Source organism: Salarias fasciatus, chromosome 16 (assembly GCF_902148845.1).
Source record: "Salarias fasciatus chromosome 16, fSalaFa1.1, whole genome shotgun sequence".
NCBI classification, from domain to species: domain Eukaryota; kingdom Metazoa; phylum Chordata; class Actinopteri; order Blenniiformes; family Blenniidae; genus Salarias; species Salarias fasciatus.
In genome coordinates, this window is record NC_043760.1 from 10924485 (window position 1) to 10947646 (window position 23162).

Below are 23162 nucleotides of genomic sequence, written 5' to 3' on the forward strand. Positions count from 1 at the left end.
CACTCTCATCTACGAAGTGCACACAGCACGAGAAAAAAACTCCTGATCCCAATAAATCAGATTATTACCTTCTGTTTCTTACTTTCTACGTCAGAGCCACTTGGATTTCACAGTCGGCTCCAAGTCTGCATTACAAAATTACTGCCTCAGGCCATTTGTTTGAAGCAGTTGTCGTGCAGGTATGCAGGATGGCGGCAAACACACAGCGGGTCAAGAGTTCAGCAGCCGGGAAGAGGACAAACAAAAGGATTTAACGCCGACTGCCGCCAAGCTCCTGTTTGGAGAGCAAAGCAGAGCCGTAAAACACGACGGGAATCGGCCCACGATCAGTTCAAATGTGATAAATGAGGCAGAACATGCAAGGAAATTAAAAAAAGTAGTAGAGTTTTGCATGGAAGCTTTGTAAAAACAGATTAGCCATTAAATGACATTTGTTGATGTTTCTGAATGTTTAGAAAGGAACTTTCATCCTTATTTGGTCACTGAGTCAATCAGTGAAATCCAGAGTCCCAAACTCTACGTGAAGACTTTCCAGCTGCGCACACGCACGCACGCACGCACGCACGCACGCACACACGCACACACACACAGAGCCTCAGTGACGTCGATTACCAAACTGAACCCTGACTTGAATCCCAGCAGGGGAAGCGTCCAGCAGGGTGGAGTGGTTACTGCTGGAGGAAGCAGGTGATTCTTCTCCTGCACGTCTCGAGCAAGTGGAGCTTTTTGACGCCTCTATTCCGTCTCCATGTAGATGGCGCAAAACTGCACGATTATCAGACGTTTACATGGAAACCTCATTTAAATGCAAAATAATAATGCACATTCACTTGAAACACTGTGTAAATGAGGTTTTAGATGTTATTCCGCTTCAGCACCATTGATTGTAAAGATCAGAATGTTTTCAGACCTTGGCGTTGAAACACTGGTCAGATGAGTTTGGACACTTCTAGATCCAACACATCCGAGTCTCTTCTCTTTGTTTTTTCCACATGAAAACCTCGTCAGTCACTGACGGCATCGCAGTGGGTTGGTAGCCTGTCAGTCTTTTTTGCAAATAAAGTGCACGTGTTTACTTATAGTTGAGCAACAGCTGGGCGTGTTCATACTGATAAGAAAGGAACAAGGATCTGTAGTTTACAATACTTTAAAAGGTGTTGACCTGAAAGACTAGTTCCACACAGCGCATCATCTTCATTTCTCTCTCACTGAAAACACAAGATTTCACGTGAATAAACTCTTGAGAGCCATCTGTTCCAGCAGCGATTTGTAATCTCTTTTATAAATTATTCAGCTGCAGGCTGCTGGACATTTTGATTCTTCAAGTGTTGAGCCACACAAATCGACACTTTTCAGACTGTAAAATCAGACGACTTTTATAAAATCTAATCATGCAAATACAACTTTGAACAGATGCTGATTTACTACAATCTGCTGCCGGTCCTGGGAGTGTCGCTTGGCAATGTCACTGCAGGTCAGAACACGTTCGGTGGACCTTTATCAGCTGGTCGAGGAGCAGTGACCGTGTGCTGTAGATCCACATGATGTAGATCTGTATCACAGCTACAAACACCCACAGGAAACGCTCAGAAGCAGCACTGAGGTCACGTTCATGTGCGAGTTATACGCAGACAGAGTCAAACATCGCTCCTTCTTCTGTTACTATTTGTGATTTCTGGCAGTGAATCAGACTTTTTTTCTATCTGCAGACGATCGGTCTGCTCTATAAACCGTATTCACAGGATATCCGACAGTAAAACTATACAGCACGATGCGGAATTAATTAGGCCATTGTGGACATATGGTCAACGTATGTGTGCGTTTGTTCTCAGATAACAGACTTTCTCCTCTCCGCGGTGGTGCAGTCTTCACAAACGACGGACCACAAACAGGATGTAGTTAGCAGGAGGCAGCAGAGAAGGCTTCGAGGTGTGTGTTTGGAGTAGCCGTTGGCTGATGGGACATCAGAACTTGAGATCTTTCTCCCCCAGCGGGTCGAAACACTGGTCCACGCTCTGGTCGGACACCTCCTCCAGCGTCGACGGGTTCCACTTGGGGCTGTGGTCTTTGTCTACAAGCACTGGAAAACACACAGAAGGCCATAAACGCTCCAGGGCCTCAGATGGTGTAATAATAGTGTCATTAATCAGCCAACAGACGCAGGGACTAATCCGCGACCTCTGGCGACCTTTGGCGACCACATGTACTTAAAGTGAGCATGCTTATTAATTAAAGCTGTGATCGTAACTGTGTGAAGAATTCAGTGTTTAACGCTGATGGACTGCAGTGACTTACCTGCTCGGATGCCCTCATAGAAATCAGAGCCTCTCTGCAAAAAAACACATGATCCAAAGAAAGAACGTCAACAAGACTTTATTCCTAAATAAAAACCAGAGAATCTGCGGAGCACAGAGTGACCCACGCAGCCATGTTTGCGCTGTTTTTTACCATGCAGGCCTGGCTCAGCCGGTACTCCATCACAAAGACGTCCTGCAGACTCAGAGTTGCACCGAGCTGTATCTGCTTGAAGGTGATCTTCAGGGACGTGGGAGACATTCTGGCCAGCGTCTGCAGGAAGGAAAATCTCTGATTAGAGAGTCTCTGCCTCCGGAGAGAGGGATCGGTGTGGACCGGCTGCCTCCGGAGTGATTTCGCGGCCAAAAACGTGGCGGGAGCCGAACAGAAGCGGAGCAAAGTGCAGCGGAGGACATGTGTGAGTCAGTGGAGAGTAGTAACTGAGGAAATGGGGCTCTGTAAATATTTGATGGCTCTGTTGGTCCCGTAGTGCTGCTAATTCAGAATCCCAAAGCTTCAGAGGGAACGAGGACTGATCATGTGATCCAGTCCACACTGTGAAGCGATAGAAAGACAAGTGAAATCAAACTGGTCTCTACAACTCTAAAACTGCAGGGGTTGATTTTAAAGTAGAAACTGCACGTCAGCAAATTCTTCTAAAACAGTCGAACATGGTCGACTTAAAAAAAACCAAAAACTTTTTGACCACACGAAAACACAAGTATATTAACTGAAGAACTTATTCTGCAGATGCCTGTCCATAAACACTGCTGTGCAATGACTATTATTATTATTTTTATTATTTTATATGATAATCCAAAAGTGCACAGCCATCATATTCATGTTTTGGGGAGGCTGAGGAAGACAAAGGGACATGAGATCACTCAGGTGAATTTGGCGAATGCAGCCGGTCTGGTTTTACGGTTTCCTGAAGCTGTGAAATCCTTCTTCGTGGATTTGGTCCAAGCAGTGAGAAATGAAACTAACCTCATTAAGTGCTTAGGCTGAGGTAACGACTAATTCCCAACAAGTGCTGTGAGAGAGAAATAACACCCTGGCTTCAGCCCAGCACTCTCCGAGGTGTTTATCTCATGAAGGGGATCACACACTCTTCCTGGACAATCAGTGTTTAAAATCGGTGTCTGCAGCAGCGTCCACAGATTCCACAAGACAAATGATGGAACACACACCTCAGCTTGTTTCTTAGCAAAGTCTGATCCGTCAGCCTTCAGGTTCTGGATGATGCCCTCCACACTGCTGGAGCTGAACAGCCTGAAGGGACGGAGAGGAGACACAGGGTCAGGGGTTAAATCTGAAGGACGGTTGAATCTGCTGTGACCTCAGGAGAGCACAACTCAACTAAAATACATGGCAATCTGCCTCAAAGCTTCCTTGGAAACAAAATCCTACCTGTCAATATCTGAAATGTGGTTTTCCAAGACAAAAGGCTTTTCAGAGTCCAGGGTACTCTGTGGGCGAGAAGCAGAAAGGATTGAACATCTGGAGGTCAAAACATTTCACTGTTAAGAGAAGCGAATGGATTCAAGGTTGTGACCTGGCTCTGGAAAGAATCCAGGAGTCTGGACAGGTCTTCAGTGGATGCAGACTTCATGCCCATCAGCTGCTTCTCCAGTTCTGGGATCTATTGACGGAGAGAAAGAAGCAAACTCAGGTTCTACTGAATGATTGTGCGCCTCATTCTTAAAGCAGGATGTGAGACGACGTGCTCATCTGACCCGACACTGCCTTCACTAAAACAACTACCAGAAACACGGCTACTGTCCTAAACAACCTCCGCGAGCCGCTCTGACCTCCCTCCCTCAGCAAGACGCCGGGCACAGGACCGGGCACAGACACCTGGTGACTCAGCGGCCGGCGTTTCACCCTGCGGCGTCAACGCGGCCCGACCTTGAACCGTGGACGCGGCTGACCTACACATGTGAGCGCTGGGGCACTGATAACCCGCTCTACAGCACCTTCTGCGACTCCACGAAGTGAGTGGCCACTCCGGCTCTCTGCACGTCGCGGCCTTTCAGCCTGAAGCCCGTCAAGGCGAGGAACAGCCCCAGCTTCCCCCGGAGCCGGGGCAGGAAGTAACCTCCTCCAACGTCCGGGAAAAGGCCTGAAGGGAAAAAAAAGAACGCTTTTGTAAATATGCAGACCTCTTGATGTTATTTTCCCATTTCCTTGGTGAGGAGCCACCAGTCTGACAGTTTTCCATGGTGTCATGTTACGAATATCACACAATGACATGCAAACGAACCAACAAAGACAACCTGTAAACCAGCGGCTTTCGTCTGGATTACAAGGACTTTGAAACACAACATGCATTTTCAACTCGGTTGAAACAGTCCGGCATCTTTACATTATTGCTCCACCTCATCTACAAATGAGTGATGGAGGCTTCACTGTGATTAGGTCCAAGCTTTAATAGGCAGGGAACAGCTGATACAACGGGGAAGGCGAACAAGCGGGTTTACCAGTATTTGCACCTAATTTCATCATAATTCCACTGTCCTAATCTGTACACAGTCCCGTCTGTATTTCCAGTAATGTTCATCTCCGGTTTCAATATTTGGGAGGAAGAATGAGATTGCTTTGGTTACAGCTGGTTTTCCTGACGGCCTCGCTGGCTCTGTGGGCCGGGGCCGGGGGGAGAAAGCGGGATTACACAGGCTGACCTGATTCACGGCTGAAAATGTAATATCATAAATGTGGCAGATTACGGCTGTTGTTGGCCAGAGTCGGGTTAAATCTGTTAATCCTGCCACGGAGGGTTAACAATGACGCGAGAGGCTGCACAAGTTTATCTGTGTGTGTGAGTGAGGAGCAGAGGAGTGTGTCGAGGAGTAACCTGAGATTTTGTTGATAAAGTTAAAGCACTTGGTTCATTTTGGGTATTTGTGACTTCCTGTTAGTTAACTCTTCCTTTTGGGAACTCATGATTTAAATTAAAAGTTGATTTTAGATTTTGTGCAACAACTTTCTGTCGAGTTTGTGAAACTTCCTGACTTAGGTCTAAGGTGTAATTTAATTAAAAGTAGCTAAAAATGTCCAGAAGCTATTAATATAGTATTGTTTTCATTTTGGGGGCCAGATTCCATTTAAACAACAACATTTTGAAGTGAAAATGAAAAACGTTTTGGGGTCCGTTTACATGACCACGGTGCTCAGAATCACTGAAATCACTACTTTTTGAAAACGGCTCCCAAGGTGGAACTTTTGAGAACACGACTTTTCTAAAAGGCCAGCGCTCCGTTTCTGGGCAGACGATAGCAACACTGCTACAGCGGATGAGCACCACAGTCGGAGTAAATGCAAAAGTAGATGGAGAACAACAACGTTTGCCTCCAGAGTGTCATGACTCCCTGTTCACATTCTCCTCAGACTTTGGCTGTTTTATAGTTGAGAGTCGACTGTTTTAGCAATCCAGCTTCATTTTCTGTCTGTCCAGATGTCTGTGTGCTCACCGTGGTTAAAGTTTATAGTAGTGATGTCCCGATCAGACGTTTTGGCCCCAGATACAGAACCTGTTTTTCAGATTTGAATAGCAGCTGATACCAACACTTTATCCATCTATACTTTCTACAGCTGTACTGGCGATATAGAATAAAAACAAATGAAAAGTTTTATTTTTTAAATGTAAAAAAATCTAAATTTCCATTAGTCTACATTAAGTCTACATCATATCCATCACTGCCCTTAATTCAGTTTTTTTTCCCATACATCATTAAGCACGCATTGAGGATTTTTCATATTCCATTCTGCCGTGTGCAGATAGATTCCTTTTGAAGTCAAGTATTCAACCAATTAATCAAATAAACTAAAAATACACACGTTGGATAACATTATCGTTTTTTGGTTTTTTTTGATCACTCTGATTACTTAAACGAATACTCAAGGAAAAAAGCAATGTTTCTGAGCATTTTTGGTAACTTGATTTCTTCGAGCTCTAAAAAGTATGTTGGTTAAAACTAGAAAAGGTTGGGCACCACTGCTCTATGACACCTCGAGGTTTAAAGCAGGAACCCCGTCTGGACACACATGACCACAAATGGTTATCACATGATGCACGGCGAAAATCAACGAGGTCTGGCTGACCACGGTAAGACTGTACTTCTAGTCTGCTGACATGTTAGCCACTGGATGGCGAGGACGGATGAGGGCGGGGTTGCTATTTGTCCATTTCAGGCAGCTTGCAAACAGGACTCAGTGGTCGACAGCTGACGTAAAAACAAACAAAAAAGATCCACCGCCCTGATCCGTCTGGAACATCTCTAGTTTATCGCATACTGTTCTTTGCACATGTGTGTGATTTCATTAAAAAAAAAAAAAAAAAAAACTAACCCAGCATCTACTGGTAATCCAACATGAGAACTTTCTTCGTGCATGTGCCAGTTGAGTGAAATGGTTAAATACAGAAACATTGTGCAAACATCTTGTGCAACGTTGTGCAATTCAAAATATTTCCAAAATCTGAAATGTGTCTGACAATAAAGTCAACTGAGTCCACACATTTTCAACATTACAGTACAAATAAAGTCCTTACACAATATTTGCATAATTGATTGTAGGAAGTAGGCTTTCACTTTGTGACTGTGGCTCCAGTAAACAGAGCGGCATGAGAGAGGCTCCAGAGAGGATGGGACACGGAGAGGAGGACTAAAATAAGCAGGCAGAGTCTGTAAAAACAGCTGTGCTGCGGTGGAATAGTTCTCCTCTAATGGAGGTGGCACGCAGTGAATTCCAGGTTGGTGATGGCGGAGGGGATGTGTTGACAGTAGCGGTGCAGCGGTCTGCGAGTCGAGTGGATATAATGCAAACAGCAGTGACAGTGTTATGAAGGGAGCAGAACGAAACACAGTTAGTCAAGATTTCCTGCTGCGTCTCACCAAAAAAAAAAAAAAGCAAAGAGGAAAAAAGGAAAGTTCAAGAGGCAGGAGGTTAGTATATTCTCTGCCAATGGTTTCCCACATAAGCACTTTCTAGAATCTAGAGAAGAGCTGCAAAAAAGCCATTTGCTTTCATTTTGAGCTCAATCTGGGAAAAGAGGAACAGAATGTAAAACACAGCAACAATAGTAACTACAGCTACCATCTACTTTAGTCACTCTTGATGGCAGAAAGCTGAATTTATTTATTGTATGTAAAAAGAGAGAATCTGGAGGAAGCAGAAAACAGGAATTCTGATGATGATTTTCCTCAGAGCTCCAATTTTCATAAAAAATGTCGCCTTTCTAACTGGTGTGCGAGTAAAGCTATGGCAAGTCTCCGTATACAAGCTGCAACCATCACATCAGTAACATCAATGGCCCTGCAACATAAAAGGTCATGGATTAATGGATGGATGGATGGAAACGTAAAAGCAATGAAATGGACGTCATCATTTCAGAATCAGGCTCTGCCGAGGAGCTTACGCAACAACTAAATGTTTGACAGTGGTGTGAGACTTCATACTGCTTTGAGTTCATTAAAATTTTAAAAGTCGACATAATAATTTGCATAAATAGCGTGTGTGAAGTCTGCTCAGTGGTGGGGCAAAAATAACTTTGAAGAAGTACAAAGCAGACTTGAGTGTTTCAGCTGTTGGGGGTTTTCTTAAATATCTTTAGCATGTTAACTGGGATTGGCTTCATCTCTCCGCCCGTCAATTAAGTACTTTAGAAGATGGATATTTCATATTTAAAACAGTCGTTCAGCTTGAGGCTGTGATCAAAATGTTTGAAAGACTTAAAGGTGTTTGAAATGTTTCGAGGTTGTGTGGGGAGGCGTGGGCTTCTGGCCTCAGAGTTACTGAAGCTCTCTGTGACACTTTAGAAAGGCTTGTCCGATGTGGCTAATTCAATGGAAAGCAGCATCTGAGACGAACACAGTGTACAGTATATCCGTCTCTGTCCACGACCAATCCTCAAGCCTGTGCAATTGAATTATCGTCCCATTTCCTCCCACTCATCACCGTGGCCCCTCATTTAAGAAAATCCCACACAGCGATCAGACCGCGCTGACAACAACCTCGGCCTTTTTTCTTCCTGCTCCTCTCATTTCCTGACAACATAATCTTCATCCTCGCTCTCACTGCAGACGCGAGCGACTGAAGCACACCGCCTCACATCAGCTCAAGATTTATTACAGAGTCACAGCCTAGGATGCGTCAGAGTAGGAAGAGTGTATGTGTGTGTGTGTGTTTGTGAAGGATGACTCTGGCGTCCTTGGAAGTTTCTGAGTGTGAGGGAGTGCAGCAGGCAGTATATTTATCAAAATGTGACGATACACACGGACTCAGTGGAGGGGGGGCTGTGGGTCTAACTCCGCCTCACATGTTTCAAGCTCAAACTGAACAAAACCAGGATGGAAACGTTTGCTGGGAGCCTTTAAAGTCGTCATCAAAGGCGCCCGAGACACCTGAGAGTCCATTTTCTGCCTGTTCTGCCTGTTCATACTCCCAAACCTAGAAGAACAAAGTTGGCTCCGTGACGTCAGCCATGAAACCCTCTGTGGGAAATGTTTCAGTCGCTCTGCAATCTGAAAATCATTCCTGTACATTTATCTTCATACACGGCGCAAGCTGAGATACAAACCATCTGGATTTGGGTGGCAACGGGCCAGTTTATGTCATAATGTCAGCTGTAATTTGCGAGTTGTTAAGAGATTTGCTGCTAATCTCCTCAGCGCCTCAAGAGAAGGCCATCTGTCTGCAAGAGTCAATTAGCTAAAGAGCAAACTATGGCTTAGGTCCTCGGCATTGGCCATTTACACTCATGGAAGTGGCTCAGATGGGGGGGAAACAAAGAGAACATCTTGATGATTGTTTCAGGCGCCGAGCAAAGTAAGCGCGGATGCTGCTGAAAAGAAATGCACGTTCAGTTCAGTGGCATCAGACTGTGAAAATGCTTTCAAAAATTCATAATGAGCATATTCTGCCTTTCGTTTAATGCTACTAAAGGGATTTCCTCCTCTCTCAAACGTAAGCACATGCAGTTTAAGTAGATTACTGAAGTCAGGAGGTGGCGAAATTTTTCTAGCAAATCAGATCAACTTTTAAACTGATGACGTTCTCCGTCGCTGCGTGTTGGAGGTCCACCAGTAGATGTAGGACTGTCATCAGAGGCTTGATCCAGGTAGTTTGGCATCATTTTGTGGCTGGTTTTCGACAAAACAGCTTTTAGCGTCCAGTATTATATAATTTGCTCAAATGATTAATTGTAGGCAGTAATTATTACTAACCCTCTGATGGTTCCTGCCTACTCACACACACACACACACACACACCACACACACACACACATCGGTTAAACAAACAGGAGGAGAGAGATACCAACAAACTGAAAAGCAAAATAAAAGTGCGTTAATGTCAAATACATTTTAACATGGCAACATGTAAAATGGATGTGAAAAAAAATATGGAAGGCCATGACGCAAAAACCAACAGCCATTACCGAGCAAAATCCATAAACTAAAATCGAATGCAAGTCACCTTTAAACTGCTTAATAGTCCCATATTATATTTACTGTACCGACACATTTTAATGTTAGGACTCCATTAGGGAGGGAATTTTGCATAACATGTGAACTTTAAAAAAAAAAAAAATGAGAAAAGAAGTGACCAGTAAAAATAAACACATGACAGATTTAGACATCACAGCTTCTTGACTCAAGTTAAAGGTATAATAGACGATGTTTTAGCCAATGAATGGCGTGATGCGAGTCTCAACTATTGGTCCTCCGACGTGTCAATCACGCTCAAGAAGAAGTGCTTGGGTAACGCCGTCAAGCGCGCTGGTAGGAGCAGCAGAGCAGGTAGGATGGTCTGGCGCATGCGCGTTTTTCAAAAAGCGAGTAACAGACGTTTGGCTTCGACTTTTTTGAGAAAATCGTCCATTATACCTTTAAGCTTTTTGTGCTTTTCTTGGGGAAAAAGTTGGAAAACTGTGCATGACACATATTCCAGGCTCACTCTAGGAAAAAAAAAGATTTCATTTCACCTGTTTGGATTCAGTGAAATGGAAGGGTCAAATAACCTCTCATATTTTACAAATATGAGAATGAAACAAACCTTAAATATCAACAAACATGAATGAGCCTGAAAATCCCAGGTTTATGGATTATTTTCCCCTCTAAATAATAGAACTTGTTTTTCTTCACTATCCATCAACTCCAAGTACGTCTTTGTCAAGGCCAATATGACTTCTTGATATTTTAAGAACTCTTATATGAAGAACTTTATATACAAAAACACCTTCCTCAACTTTATCAACAGCAGGATCTGTGTCTGTAAAGTCACAAAGTTCAATTCTTCAATTCTTTAAAATTGGCTTGTTTAGTTTTTCATTCGTTTAATTGATGCAGTCTTTCTGTCTCTAAAAGTTGCCTGCCTGCAGTTTGATCTCCTCCCACTTGAAGTGCCAGGAAGAGATGATGAAGGCAGAGGAAATGAGAAATCGCATGTGGGAAACGAGGAATTCTCATCTCAAGCAGCACCGGTTAGTGCTGACAGCTGCACAGCTGGAATATCCTCTCCGAGGGCTCCACTGTTCCACATTTGTCTTTTCTGACACAGATACACAACGCGGTGTCCAGTGAGGCCGAACAATTACTGCTACTGCTGCAGCTTACCTTATCACGATAAAAATAGAATCCTGCATTTGAAAATGATTTTATTGCAGGCGTCACTGATCCACGAGTAAAGACCAAAAGTTTCACTGTTCTTATCTTTAACACACTTTCCATAAAGTTCTTTTTTTTTTTTAATTATTATGCACATCTAGCCTATATTTGGGTTTTATTTGCAGACAGATCTGGTGTTTATCAGTGCATATCAAACTGGGTTCAGCTGTTTCTGCGGTTGAAATCACGGCTCTTTCATAATTAATGATCCAGACTCCCACCCGCACCGATGCTGTCCAGCCAGATTCCCCCGCCCCCCCCCCCCCCCCCCCCCCCCCCCCCCCCCTCCACCCCCCTCCACCCCCCTCCACCCTCCTCTCAAGGGTGACAGTAAGCGGAGCAGTTGGATTCTTACCAATGGCCGTCTCCGGCATAGCAAAGAGTGTCTTCTCAGTGGCAACGCGAAACCGTCCATGAACCGAGAGGCCAACGCCCTGCAGGGGAGGAGGATGAGGGCCACAATGAATACATTAATGACAATGACATATTTCATGGCTGAGAGAAGACACTGGGGTCCCCGAGATGGAAACACTGTCACAGCAAACAAGAACGGAAAATGAAGACGCCAGGAAAAAGTAATCCAGGCCGACCCCTTGTAAGCGTGTGATTAGCGCCTGTGGCTACCAGCAGGGGAGGAAGTGACGGCTTATTAGCAGCGCCACTCACTTAAGACGACTTTTCCAACACAAGTTCAGCAGGTTGGTTTGAAAACATGGTTAAACCTGCATCGGTGGAATCGAAACTACAAGAGAAATGCTTGAACTTCTTTGAAATATTTCAAATGTGTCAGATATTTGAAGATCAGTTCAGGCTTTGGCGCAGTTGAACCAAATGAGAACGAAATAAACAACAATACTAAACAATACTAAAGACAACACCGTCAGTCTGGGTCGCACTGAACTTCAACCCAATGCTGCCAAAGACAAAACACACAGATCAGGATGTCACCCACATCTAAATATAAAAAATACTTCAATAGAGCAAGAAACTGAACCCCTTCACTGAATATCAACTAAAGATAGAAACTACGTGTTCCCACAGGGGGAGCACAGCAGGCATTCCCCACCGTTCTTCTTAATGACCGCACCTTTTACCTGAAGGGAATGGCAGCGTGGCTCAACCCCTGGCTGTTCATCACTGCAGAATAACTCAGGTCAGGGCAGAGGGAGGGGGGAAAATCCCAATAAGTCAGTGGCTGGTGGTGATTAATGACAGAGGAGGGTCGTCAGGTAAAATCCCCCATGGCTTCACCTCCGCATGAAACGAGTGATGGAAACCCACCCATGATTCATTTCCACTAATGAACTCATATATCTGCTTTGTGTCAAGTAGCGTATACCTGCTAGCACGGCTCAATGTCAGGGAACCAATGTGTGCCGGAGTCTGTGAAACACCACAGATAATATATTAGAGCCTCTTTACTCTCGGCGGTCGTGTCCACGACACTGTCAGGTTTTAAATTGCCTAAAAATTCAACATGTTTATTGATTTTCAAGTCAGTCCTGTTGAAATCAAAGACTTTAAAAAGGTGGAAGAGAAAGCTCACCTGTACATTCAAAAACAGGGTCTTCATTATTAAATAACTGAAACTAACTAAAGAACATAAAGAATGCTCAATGTTAAACGCTATTTTAAGATATCACAGGTACAGAAAGAGGAAAATTGGACGTAACAATACAGTAAATGTTCCCCACCTGAATGTAGGGCTGCATGATAGAGGGTATCCATGCAAAATGTTTCACATTGCAATAACAACATGGTTTACGATGACTGCAAACACAGAACTGTCTATATTTCTTTGTGCTGTGAGATTTGCTCTTTGGACTCACAGTGCACGTTCTCTGAAAAAAGTTTCTGGCAGCAAAACTTGAGTCCATATGAAGCAAAGTTTGTGTGTCGTGCAGCGACATGAAAGGAAAGATCGAACACAGGAGCAGCTGAGAGGTGAAGACTGAGCACTCATCATTTTCTGGTATCGATTGACAAGGTGGTGTAGTATTCAGTCGGCGTTATGAGACTGTGAATACACAATCCTCCTGTCTGCGCCTTATATCGTTATCTGAAACTCCATTGATCTCCATATTGGGAATTCAGGCACAGCGGCATCATCAAGGTAACATGAAACAGAGAGCCCAAATAAAAACAGCCACAAATTCATCTGGGAAGATTTCAAAGCCTGGCCAGGGTCATGAAAGGAGGAGTTTGGCTATGCATATTCTGATCAACCCAAAAGAGGACAGATTTATGATGGGAGTTCTGAGCCGAGCTCCCAAAAACTGGTTTATAATATCACTCTTGGATTTTTCAAGAACTTTGTTTGTACAGTTATATTTCTATTATCTGTCTCTATTATGATATTTTAATGTGCACAAAGTTGTATCCATGTAAGTGATGACGTGCCATAATACGTAAGAAATGTTTATTTTTAGGTATTTTATGATCTGTTGGTCGAGTAGAGTTAATCACTGTGGGGGAGGAGAGACCTCGCCTCCCTCTGGGGAGAGGAAATAAATCATCAGAGGGGAGGAGTGGGGGGAAATCTTTTCCAATCCCTTCACACAAACCACACGCTGTATACCACACATCGCACTTCATTGAAAGTATCATATACAAACACACATTTTGACGTGTGAAGGATGGTTTGACTCCAGCTGACAGGATGTCTCCACCTGTGTGGACACCAACAGAGCTGCAGAACAGCAGAGGAGTGGTGTTGGATTCCCTCGCAGCCATGTGATGGATGACCAGAGAGGATTAAAAATATCTGATCACTGGAGACTGAGCAGACCTCTTCCAAGAGAAGCTGCTCCTCTGACAGCACCGCATTCCCGTACTGGAAAAAAAGTCTGCATTTAAATCACCGTGACACTTTAACTTCATCACCGCAGCGCCAGATACCGCTCAGTCCTTCAATCGTTCTACACTCCCCTGCCCTCTAAAAACACTCAGAATTGGGGAAAGACCTGCAATGTAAAACTATAAAATTAGTGCTTATAAAAAAAGTTAACATCTACCACAATATCTTGTATGGTACCTTCTGGACCTCACCTGTTACGCCCGACTCTTTATTCGCATTCTTATTGGAGAATCACTATTTTTAAGCCAGATGTTCCTAACGTGAGGTCCTGGATCACTTCTGTGGGGGCGCCAGAGTTCACAGAGGGTCTCTGATTACAGGTTTTCTTTTCTAGAAGGTGTCTGCCATCTTTTTGATGCTTTAGCAAATCAAAGATCAAGAGTCATCTGAGTGGGTTTCAAGGCCAAAAGGTCAGAATCAGTGTTAATCAAGCAGCACAGGGTAAAGGGATGAAACGACAAAAGAATGCGGCAATTGAAGCCGAGGCCACGTTTACATGATAACGGTGGTTGGAACTATTGAAAACACAGATGTGACCTCATCTCCGTGGCAACAAGAACAGTAAACCACACACGGTAGACAACCACAACAGCAACGGCAGCCTCCACTTGAAACACTGTCAAGTAAATTTTCCCGGCAGATGTCATGATTTAAAATAAAAAAAATATAAAAAAAATAAAAATCATTCGATGTACATGTTATTGTGTTTCTGTTACAATTTACCTGAACTCTTCTTTAGTCTTAATTTTGCTAAAAGTAGCCACAATATCAACATCAGTTTGTAAGACTGAGAGAAACAATCTTTTCCAAGATAACAGGGTAAGGTTTTCAAGAGATACTGAAAGATCTGAAGAACTGCATTTCGCCACAATATCTTGTCTGTACCTATTATTAGACACTGAATGAGTCACGTGTATTGGAGGGTCCTTGAAATGTTCAATAAATGCTCCGTATAAATCACAGCAGCCATTTCCTCTATGGCCACATGGCTGGTATGACCTGGCAATAAAAGCAGAACTGCATGCTTTTAGAAAAACCGGCGTTTGGGGAGCTGCTTCATCTTGTTTCGCCATAAAAGTCCTGGAAATATAAGTAGTGATACAGAGCCATAAAGTGCCACAGAAGAGGATGTATCCAGAGCCTGCTGTAAACAAGGGGAATTTGCAGAAGAGTGCAGCGAAGCATGTTTATGGCTCACGCTTACAAGCAGAGGAGGCTGCAAGATTTATGAGCTGACGGGCAAAGCTAACACCGCCTGATAAGTGCTCCCGAAGCTGTCCGGATCGCTCATCTTAAAGCAAATATTAAAAGAACGGGCAGGGTCGGACAACTCCACATGATAGCATCAAATCAAAGATGAATCTAACTTTGCATATTTAAAAATTATGAGCGTAAACACACAATAGTATGTTTGAACAACAACGACACTTTACTTTCCACATCAGTCATGATCAAAGTACTCAGAACAAGCTCTGTGCAGGCTCTGCTAGATGAAAAAAAAACCTTGATGCAGATCTAAATCTGCCCCGCAGGCCCGTTTGGCAGTCGCTGCCGTCTTCTCATCAGGCGATGTGGACATTAAGCAAATAAGAAGTGCGGTCTCCAGAGGACACAGATTATGGCAGATACCCATCGAACACAAAGCAGCTGCTTCTTGACCTCTGCGGTCTGAAATGTATTACGTTGTGAAGGTGAATCTGCTCTTCTGTGTGAATGTTTTCAATCTTAAAATGTCAGATTGAGAACAGAGCGCAGTAAGCACGGATTAATAAACATTCAAGCATTCACAGGCCTTAATTCTCGGGATTTTAAATTTGGCCTGCACTGAATGATGTACGTGAGATCCTTGTGTGTGTATGTGTGTGCGTGTGTGTATGTGTGTGTGTGTGAGATCTGTTCATGACATGTCCCTCTTCCTCGGAGGTTTGTTATCACTAATCTAAGTCTCCTCGTTCGACGTGGGAGTTCCGGCCCCGAGCTGGAAACACATCTGGGAACAGGGAACTCTGGTGCCTCGTGGACTTTCCCCATATATAGAGGCGGACAGCTTTTCCTCCGTGCGCACATTAAACAGCCGGCACCCCGAGGACGGGCCGTGTCGCTCCGCAGACATGACAAATACAAGAGCTTTACTTCAAATCACTTGGCTGTCAGAACCAGTGGCTCAAACTAAATATACATATATATACCGGAGAGAGTGAGCGCTGAGAGTGTTCTGCAGCTGTGTGGATTCAGGAGTGTGCATGTAGGACGACTGCTGAGGACAATGTCATCTAGAAAGATATGGAAATATGTGTGTGGAACAAGACTTGTCAAATAAATATATTTAAAAATGTAAGTGAAATCTTACACTCAACACTCAAACAAAACTGGCTCCAAACAAAGCAAAGCAAAGTTTGTAGTAGCTCTTTAAATATAGGGTGGCAACTATCACACCCATTTTATTTATGGTGGTTTAATCTTCATCCAAATTTGTTTTTGGTACATTCCATTCGTCTTTTAATGGAATAAATATCAGTTTTAAATTACAGCTATTGTCTTTTTTTTTTTCATTCCATTACAAAAAACTACATGACTGCTGGGAAAAGACACATACTCCACCTATGCATGCATGTTGTGATTAGCTCGGGTGCACATGCAAGTGCTGATGATGATGAAGGGGAAGTTCAAACTAATATGCATCTGGGAGTATCCACACTGTGGCATTTATTACATGCTTATACATCAACTCACCAACTTGTGCACTTGTGTGTCTGAGTGTGAACATACATGCATATGTAGGTCTGCATGTCTGTGTATGTATGATTAATATCTATATATTAATTTCCTTTTCTTTCACAATATGTGGAAAAGCTGTAAATTACTGTGAGAAGATAAAATAAATGCATCAATCCAGTCATAAGGATGTAAAACAGCAGCTGTGTGTGTGCAGACAGTCTGCCACAGTAATGTGCTGTCAGTCAGACCAAAGCTCATATTTGCTTTTCGAGCCTCTTTCTGCGACTACGTGTCAAAGATTTGACCTTCAATCCAAAATGAGAGCACATGAATATGGAGTCAAAACGCAGCAGAAAGCAGTGAATCATTTCAGGAGTGCACAACGCGCCCTGCTGGCCAGCGGCGACGGAGGGATCAGCACAGGGACGCACGAGGACAGACACGACGAGTGAAGGCTGACTGGGACTGAGACGACTGTGACACCACAGGAAATTAAAACAGAATACACTCTGAAGGTCACCGCAGAGGACAAAAACACGCCAAGCGTCCTGCCCGGTCCGGAGGAGGCAAAACAACAGTCAGGTGTTGGAGAGCAGCTGGGTCTGAATCACAGTCCAGCCGACCTGCTGAGGGCGAAACGACCGATTCAGACTCCAGCCGCATCTGACACCTGCAGGGAGACGGAGCTCAGCAGCAGCAGTGTTTTGTCATTTTTCATCCATCCAATGAGGGGATGCTTTGCTTCTGGCTGCAGGGGGAGAGGAGCAAAGCGCTCTACCGACACCTACTGGCAGCGTTCAGCATCACACCTGACCTCCCACAGAATCATCACCTTAAAATCAGAAAATTAAAACATGGAACATTCTAAACAAAGGTGGCATTAGGGAGGAAATCTTACTCACCCCTCCCATCGTTATTCCATCAATAATCGCGACGTACGGCTTCTTGTAAGTCCCTTGAAGAAAAACACAAATTGTTAGTGAAGTGGTGACACAGTGCTCCAGTTTGAGGAACAAACATATAAAAATGTATAATAAATTTTTAAAAAAATCATAATAATATCAATATGAGAGAGAAATGAAAAACACATTTCATGTTTTGGGGACTTTTTCACTTTTTTTAAGTCATGACATCAATATAGCTGGATTTCTTTTCTTGATTGCTGAAGTTGTATTTGGACTAAAAAGACCATTTCAGCTGATTATTTCATATTTATCTTTCAGATTCAATTTCTTCTGAGTTTATGTCTCATTTTGAAAAACAAAAGAACTCATTTTGGTTCAGGAAATAATAAAAACATTTAGATTTTTTGTGGTTGGAAATACACATCACTGTAATGTGACCATCACTTTGTGTTCATGTTCCGTGTGTATGGAGAGTATTTGTTGGTTTTTTGTTTTCCTCTTCATCTTTTATTGAACTCTCTGGTGCAGGCAACGCTTCAGGTGTGACTGTGACAAAGTAGTTATGACTACAGTAACTAATAATGGGGATTACATATATGAGACAGAAGTTACAAACACACCTATAGCGTTGTTCAGGATGTATTCCTCTTTGAAGAGGACGACAGGTAAAGGGCCTCCAACCTTCCCGTCTTCAGCGATGGCTGAGAGAAGGACAACAGGGAGGAATGAGCTGAAACATTATTAATACAAGTCATTCAAGTGAGAACGAACATTAAAAATAAAAACTCACCTCGGACATCTCCTCCGGCACAGAAAGCTTTCCCTCCTGTTCCTTTGATCATCACAAAGTCCGTCTCGCTGTCACTTTCCCATTTCTATAGTCACAAAGAGGAGATTTAAATGGACTCAAAGAAAAAATACAAAAGAAAAACTACTTTAAATACATAAACACTTCTTGCTGGCATATAGACCTACTGTAAGTTTATAAAGTTGTAGGAAATGTTTGGTGCATCTAGAAAGTATTCAACCCCCTTCACTGATTTCCACATTTTATGTTACAGCCTTATTCCAAAATGTAATAAATTCCATTTTTGTTTGTGATGACAGCCTCAAGTCTTCCTGGGTATGATGCTACAGGCTTGCCACACCTGTACGTCCAGTATTTTCCTCATTCCTCTCTGCAGATCCTCTGTCAGGTTAGACGAGGAGCGTCGCTGCACAGCTATTCTGTCCAGAGATGTTCAGTGGGGGGTTCAAGTCTGCGCTCTGGCCGGGACACTGGAGGACGTTTACAGACTTGTCCTGAAGCCACTCCTTCATTATCTTGGCTGTGTGCTTCGGGTCGTAGTCCTGTTGGGAGGTGAACCGTCGCCCCAGTCTGAGGTCCTCAGAGCTCTGGAGCAGGTTTACATCCAGGATGTCTCCATATTTCTGCATTCATCTCCCCCTCTATCCTGACCCGTCTCCCAGTCCCTAACACTGAAAAACATCCCACAGCACCTCTGACTGAGGAGAGGCTTCTGTCTGGCCACTCTCCCATAAAAGCCTGATGGGTGGAGTGCTTCAGACAGAGATCAGTGTACTTCTGGAAGGTTCTCCCATTTCCTCAGAGGAACGCTGGAGCTCTTTCAGAGTGACCATGGTCACCTCCATGGCCGAAGCTCTTATCTCCTGACAGCTCAGTTTGGACGGGCGACCAGCTCTAGGAAGGTCCTGATGGTTCTGAACTTCTTTTTCTGTACCCTAACTCAGATCTGTGCCTCAATACAATCCCATCTCAGAGGTCTGCAGACCAATCCTTTGACTTCATGGCATCCACTTTCAGCTGTGGAACCCTATATAGCTATAAAGGCTAAATACTTGACTCCAGTCAAGTTGCAGAAACACGTCAAGGACGATCCGTGGGAACAAGACGGGAGTTTGCTCTGTTAAAATATGTTGATTGCAATTGATATCTGTATGAGCTTCCCTGAAATTATCATTACAGTCCATTAAACACACGTCTCAGAGGTTTGATGATGTGGAACTGTTCTCTCAGTATGAGTGTCTGAACTGATGTGTCTGGGTTACAATAAGCAGGATGTCCACCCACCTTGAGCTGGGGGTAAATCTGCCGGATCATATTCAGGTTGAGAGCGTTCAGGACTTTGGGTCTGTTCATGGTGATCACTCCAGCTCTGCCCACCTTCTCCAGGAGAACCTCCGCTTCCACATGACTGGACATCTAATGTGCAATAGCAATCAAATGCAACACAACCGTACTGTACCGAAAAGAACATCTACATTTCAACAGACAAAGATATACAGTATTAGCAGTTTAATTTAAGGAATTTTCTCCCAGTGGATTAATGAACTATGTTATATTCTACATCTAAATGTCATGTTAACAAATATTTGCTTTAATAATGTTAGAAGACGGAGCTAGAAAGTTCAATAGTTAAATTAGAAAAGACTTTTTTGAGCCCCCTTCAACGAAAGGCTTGAAACAATTAAGAAGCCATGATGTGAGCTAAGAACCACCTGATCGCCTTTAAATATCCTCCAAATTCTGATAGGAAGATTCGAATTTGTGTAGTGAGAAGGCGAGCCGACGTAGAACTGAGGAATAGCAGTCATGCATCGTTACAATCATTCTGACAATTTAACACAGTTTTAATAATTTCTGGAAAATTTTATCCAAAACCAAAATTTCCTGCTTTTCAGAAGGAACTATGTGTCATCTTTGAAATGTGTGGAGGCAAAGCTTTGCACCATAGTTCACAAATATAAACTGTCATCAAAGCTCATGACTTTTTTTTTTTTTTTTTTTACTATTTTATTCTTGTGTCTTCCTTTTCTATAGTTTTGTCTTTTAGTTGTTCTGTATTTTGCATTGGGTGGTGCTTGTCTATTGCCTTACAAAAAAAGTGAAACAATTTTACTGTGCCACATGGACTTTGCAGTTTAATTCAGTTAAAGAAAAAATTACATTACATAGGAAAAAAAATGTCCTGAAATCCTGTGGATGAAGCAGAAACAGTGAAAATCGTGGACTTATTCAGCCAAAGCACAATGCATCTTCAGGCTGGCATGTCTCCATCTATACTGAGTGTTGATGCCAGATCTCTGTGACTCTTTCAGGGAGTTTCTTCACATTAACAGTGTGCATGCACGTTTGCTCACAGTTGGACACAACTGCTCTTGCGGGCAAGGCCAAAGGTCACTCCACACTCCAGTTGGCACCAAGTTTGTGAGTGCAATGACTCATGAAAAAGCTTGAGGGAACTTTCATCAGATTTTCCTCAACTGCTTGAATGAACTCAAACTTCTATTTTGGTGGCCAAACGTCCAAGGTCAGTGTGGACTCAAAAAAAACACATCATGTTGTCATGACAGAAGAAATCAAACATTCACTGTTGTGCAATTTCATATAAATGTGTAAAGGTCATCCAAACTGCCCTTGAAGTGTTTCTTGTTTAACTACTCTAATATACTAAAACATACAGATAACCATCCAATTGCCTTTCAGGCATGTTGGTGTTTGAGTGTTTTGTAATCTGATAGGATTTTAGCACCTAATCATCTTAAGATTTCAATATACTATGAATCCAACAGTGCAACAGACATGCCTGATGCATGTCACGTGGTATTTATGGATTTATGTGTGTAATATCTGATCAGGAAACAGATATTACTGGTCCAGTGTTATTTCTACTGCACTATCTACTGTGTAAAATTAATATCTGTTCCACATAAAAAAGAGAAAGAAAGTTCCCTCTGTTCTTCACCAAGTTAAAGGAATAACAGCATGGTTATGATTTACTCACCATGTGAGCCTGGATCTGTTTAAGCCTGTAGAGTGACCTCAGTCTGAAATAAACAGGGGGATAAAAGGATGTGTATGTTATTATCTACACCATCTGAAATATCCAAAAAAGAAAGAAAAAAAAAGAATTCTGAGACTCCATTGATTTATCAGTTCATCTAATGATGAGGTGAGTCAAAAGCTAAGAGATCCTCAAAGAAAGGTCTGCTTTATCCATTTATATTAAGCAAAACCGCAGGTATCTCAGCTGAATTACAACGAAAAACATTGAATAATTTGGACTGCTGAATACATTAAAACCTTAAATCATTAATTAATCAGTGGATCAAATGACAAAATGAACTTTTCTTTGATTTATCAGGACGAAAATGTAGCTGATGTAAAACATGCAGAAAACTGTAAAGCCATCTTTTAGTCCTTATCAATGTATTTTTTTTTTCTTTTTACAAAAAAACATAAACAAACATTCCGCAATGGAAAATTTCATACGTTAAAAATCCTAAATTTGCATTATGCTGAAAAAAGAACTGACCACAAAAATGTAAACTAACCAGGAACTTTTAGCAAGTCTTCCTAAAAGTATTTTTACACTATGTTCTTGGTTTAGGTTCTCAGGATGAGGTTCTCCACAATGTGACTATAAAGTAAAGAGTCCAGAGGACACTGGAAACAGCTGATTAGCTCCAGTCTGCTGGGGTGAAACCAACATTTGCCTGGACTCTACCTGCAGGGACAAGTCGACCAGAGCCCTGTCATGCTGTGGATTCAGCATGCCTTCACACACTGCCACGCCACAGGCAAATGTCACCAACAGCTTTTAAAATGAGGCCATAAACTCTGAAGAATGCAACATACCTGCTCACAGACGTCAAGACCGCCAGAGACATTATTATTGTTATTACTGTTGTTGTTGTTGTTGTTGTTGTTGGAGATTTGTGTCCCTTTGCTCTTACTCTCCTTCCAAGTCTGACTTCCTGAATGGAGAGCAGCGCGGCCGCTGATTGGTCGCTGCTGATACGACCAACGAGCAAGAGCTGCTCCTGTCCTGTGTTTGTACAACACCGCCCTCTGCTGGCTGCATCGAGGACAACACTGCTGACGTAATTCAAGTTAATTTCAAAGCACACTATTTTTTTCTGGAGTCCCATTCAGACACAAGGCAATTAGAATAGAATAGAATAGAATAGAATAGAATAGAATAGAATAGAATAGAATAGAATAGAATAAAGATACTATATTATTCCCAGAGTCCAAAGTACTGATGTAAAAGAAGAGTGTGTGTCAGCGGTGATCAGGTGATCAGGGGAGGAGGGTAGGTGGTAAAAGCTATTTCACCTTGTTTCTTCTGACTTTAAAACATAAAGTAAACCTGGGGATCTCAGAGCTCTGGATGAGTTACATTCTGCAAATAAATTCGAGTTGTTTTTTCTACCTGTACACAGATTGATTTACAAATACAATTTGGGATTTATATAAATATTGTTTTGTTTTTCAGCGCACATACAGACAGATGCTATGAATCATTTATCTTATGTAAATGGTATTGAAATAAAAACTTGAACAGCAAAATCCTTGTGATTCATGCGACTGTCTGTCTGTGTGACGGCCTGACAACCTATTGTTCCCTGTCTGCACTGCTTTCACGCCTTGTCATTTGAGACACAAATAATTAGAAAATTGCCATGCCTGTGCTTGGTCAGCTCCAGGCTACTTGATGAAAGTGATAATCAACACATTTGTACAACAATCAGACCAGAGTTTGTGCAGCGGCAGCCTGCTTTTCAGAACAGTTTATCAGTGGGAGAGATGGTTATCAGTAAGACTGGTTATCCAGTCTTACTGAATGGTGTTCCAGCAGAGCCACAGTTGCTGCTCCTGATGTTGTTTCAGGACACTAGATCGTCTCTCCCTCTTGGATT

At 42.8% G+C, this 23162-nt stretch overlaps 1 protein-coding gene across 1 annotated transcript; it reads right to left on the reverse strand.

Annotated features, from left to right (window-relative positions):
- Positions 1-1355: 1355 nt before the first annotated feature.
- hibch (3-hydroxyisobutyryl-CoA hydrolase) lies at positions 1356-22228 on the reverse strand. The gene is made up of 14 exons (XM_030112577.1): positions 22099-22228; positions 21245-21287; positions 19531-19662; positions 18229-18313; positions 18059-18139; positions 17436-17488; positions 11314-11392; positions 4272-4417; positions 3851-3937; positions 3706-3764; positions 3486-3567; positions 2449-2568; positions 2296-2329; positions 1356-2080 (listed from the first exon to the last, which is right to left on the reverse strand). Exons 1-14 carry the CDS (start codon positions 22128-22130, stop codon positions 1965-1967), a joined length of 1149 nt encoding a protein of 382 aa, XP_029968437.1. The 5' UTR covers positions 22131-22228; the 3' UTR covers positions 1356-1964.
- Between the last annotated feature and the right edge of the window lie 934 nt (positions 22229-23162).

Excerpts from the sequence above, each read along its gene's own strand:
- hibch (XM_030112577.1), bottom strand. The coding sequence starts at position 22,130 with ATGTCTCTGGCGGTCTTGACGTCTGTGAGCAG. Across the intron at positions 3,568-3,705 it reads CACATTTCAGATATTGACAG|GCTGTTCAGCTCCAGCAGTG; the intron begins GTAGGATTTTGT and ends CCGTCCCTTCAG. Across the intron at positions 2,330-2,448 it reads GGCTGAGCCAGGCCTGCATG|AGAGGCTCTGATTTCTATGA; the intron begins GTAAAAAACAGC and ends GTTTTTTTGCAG.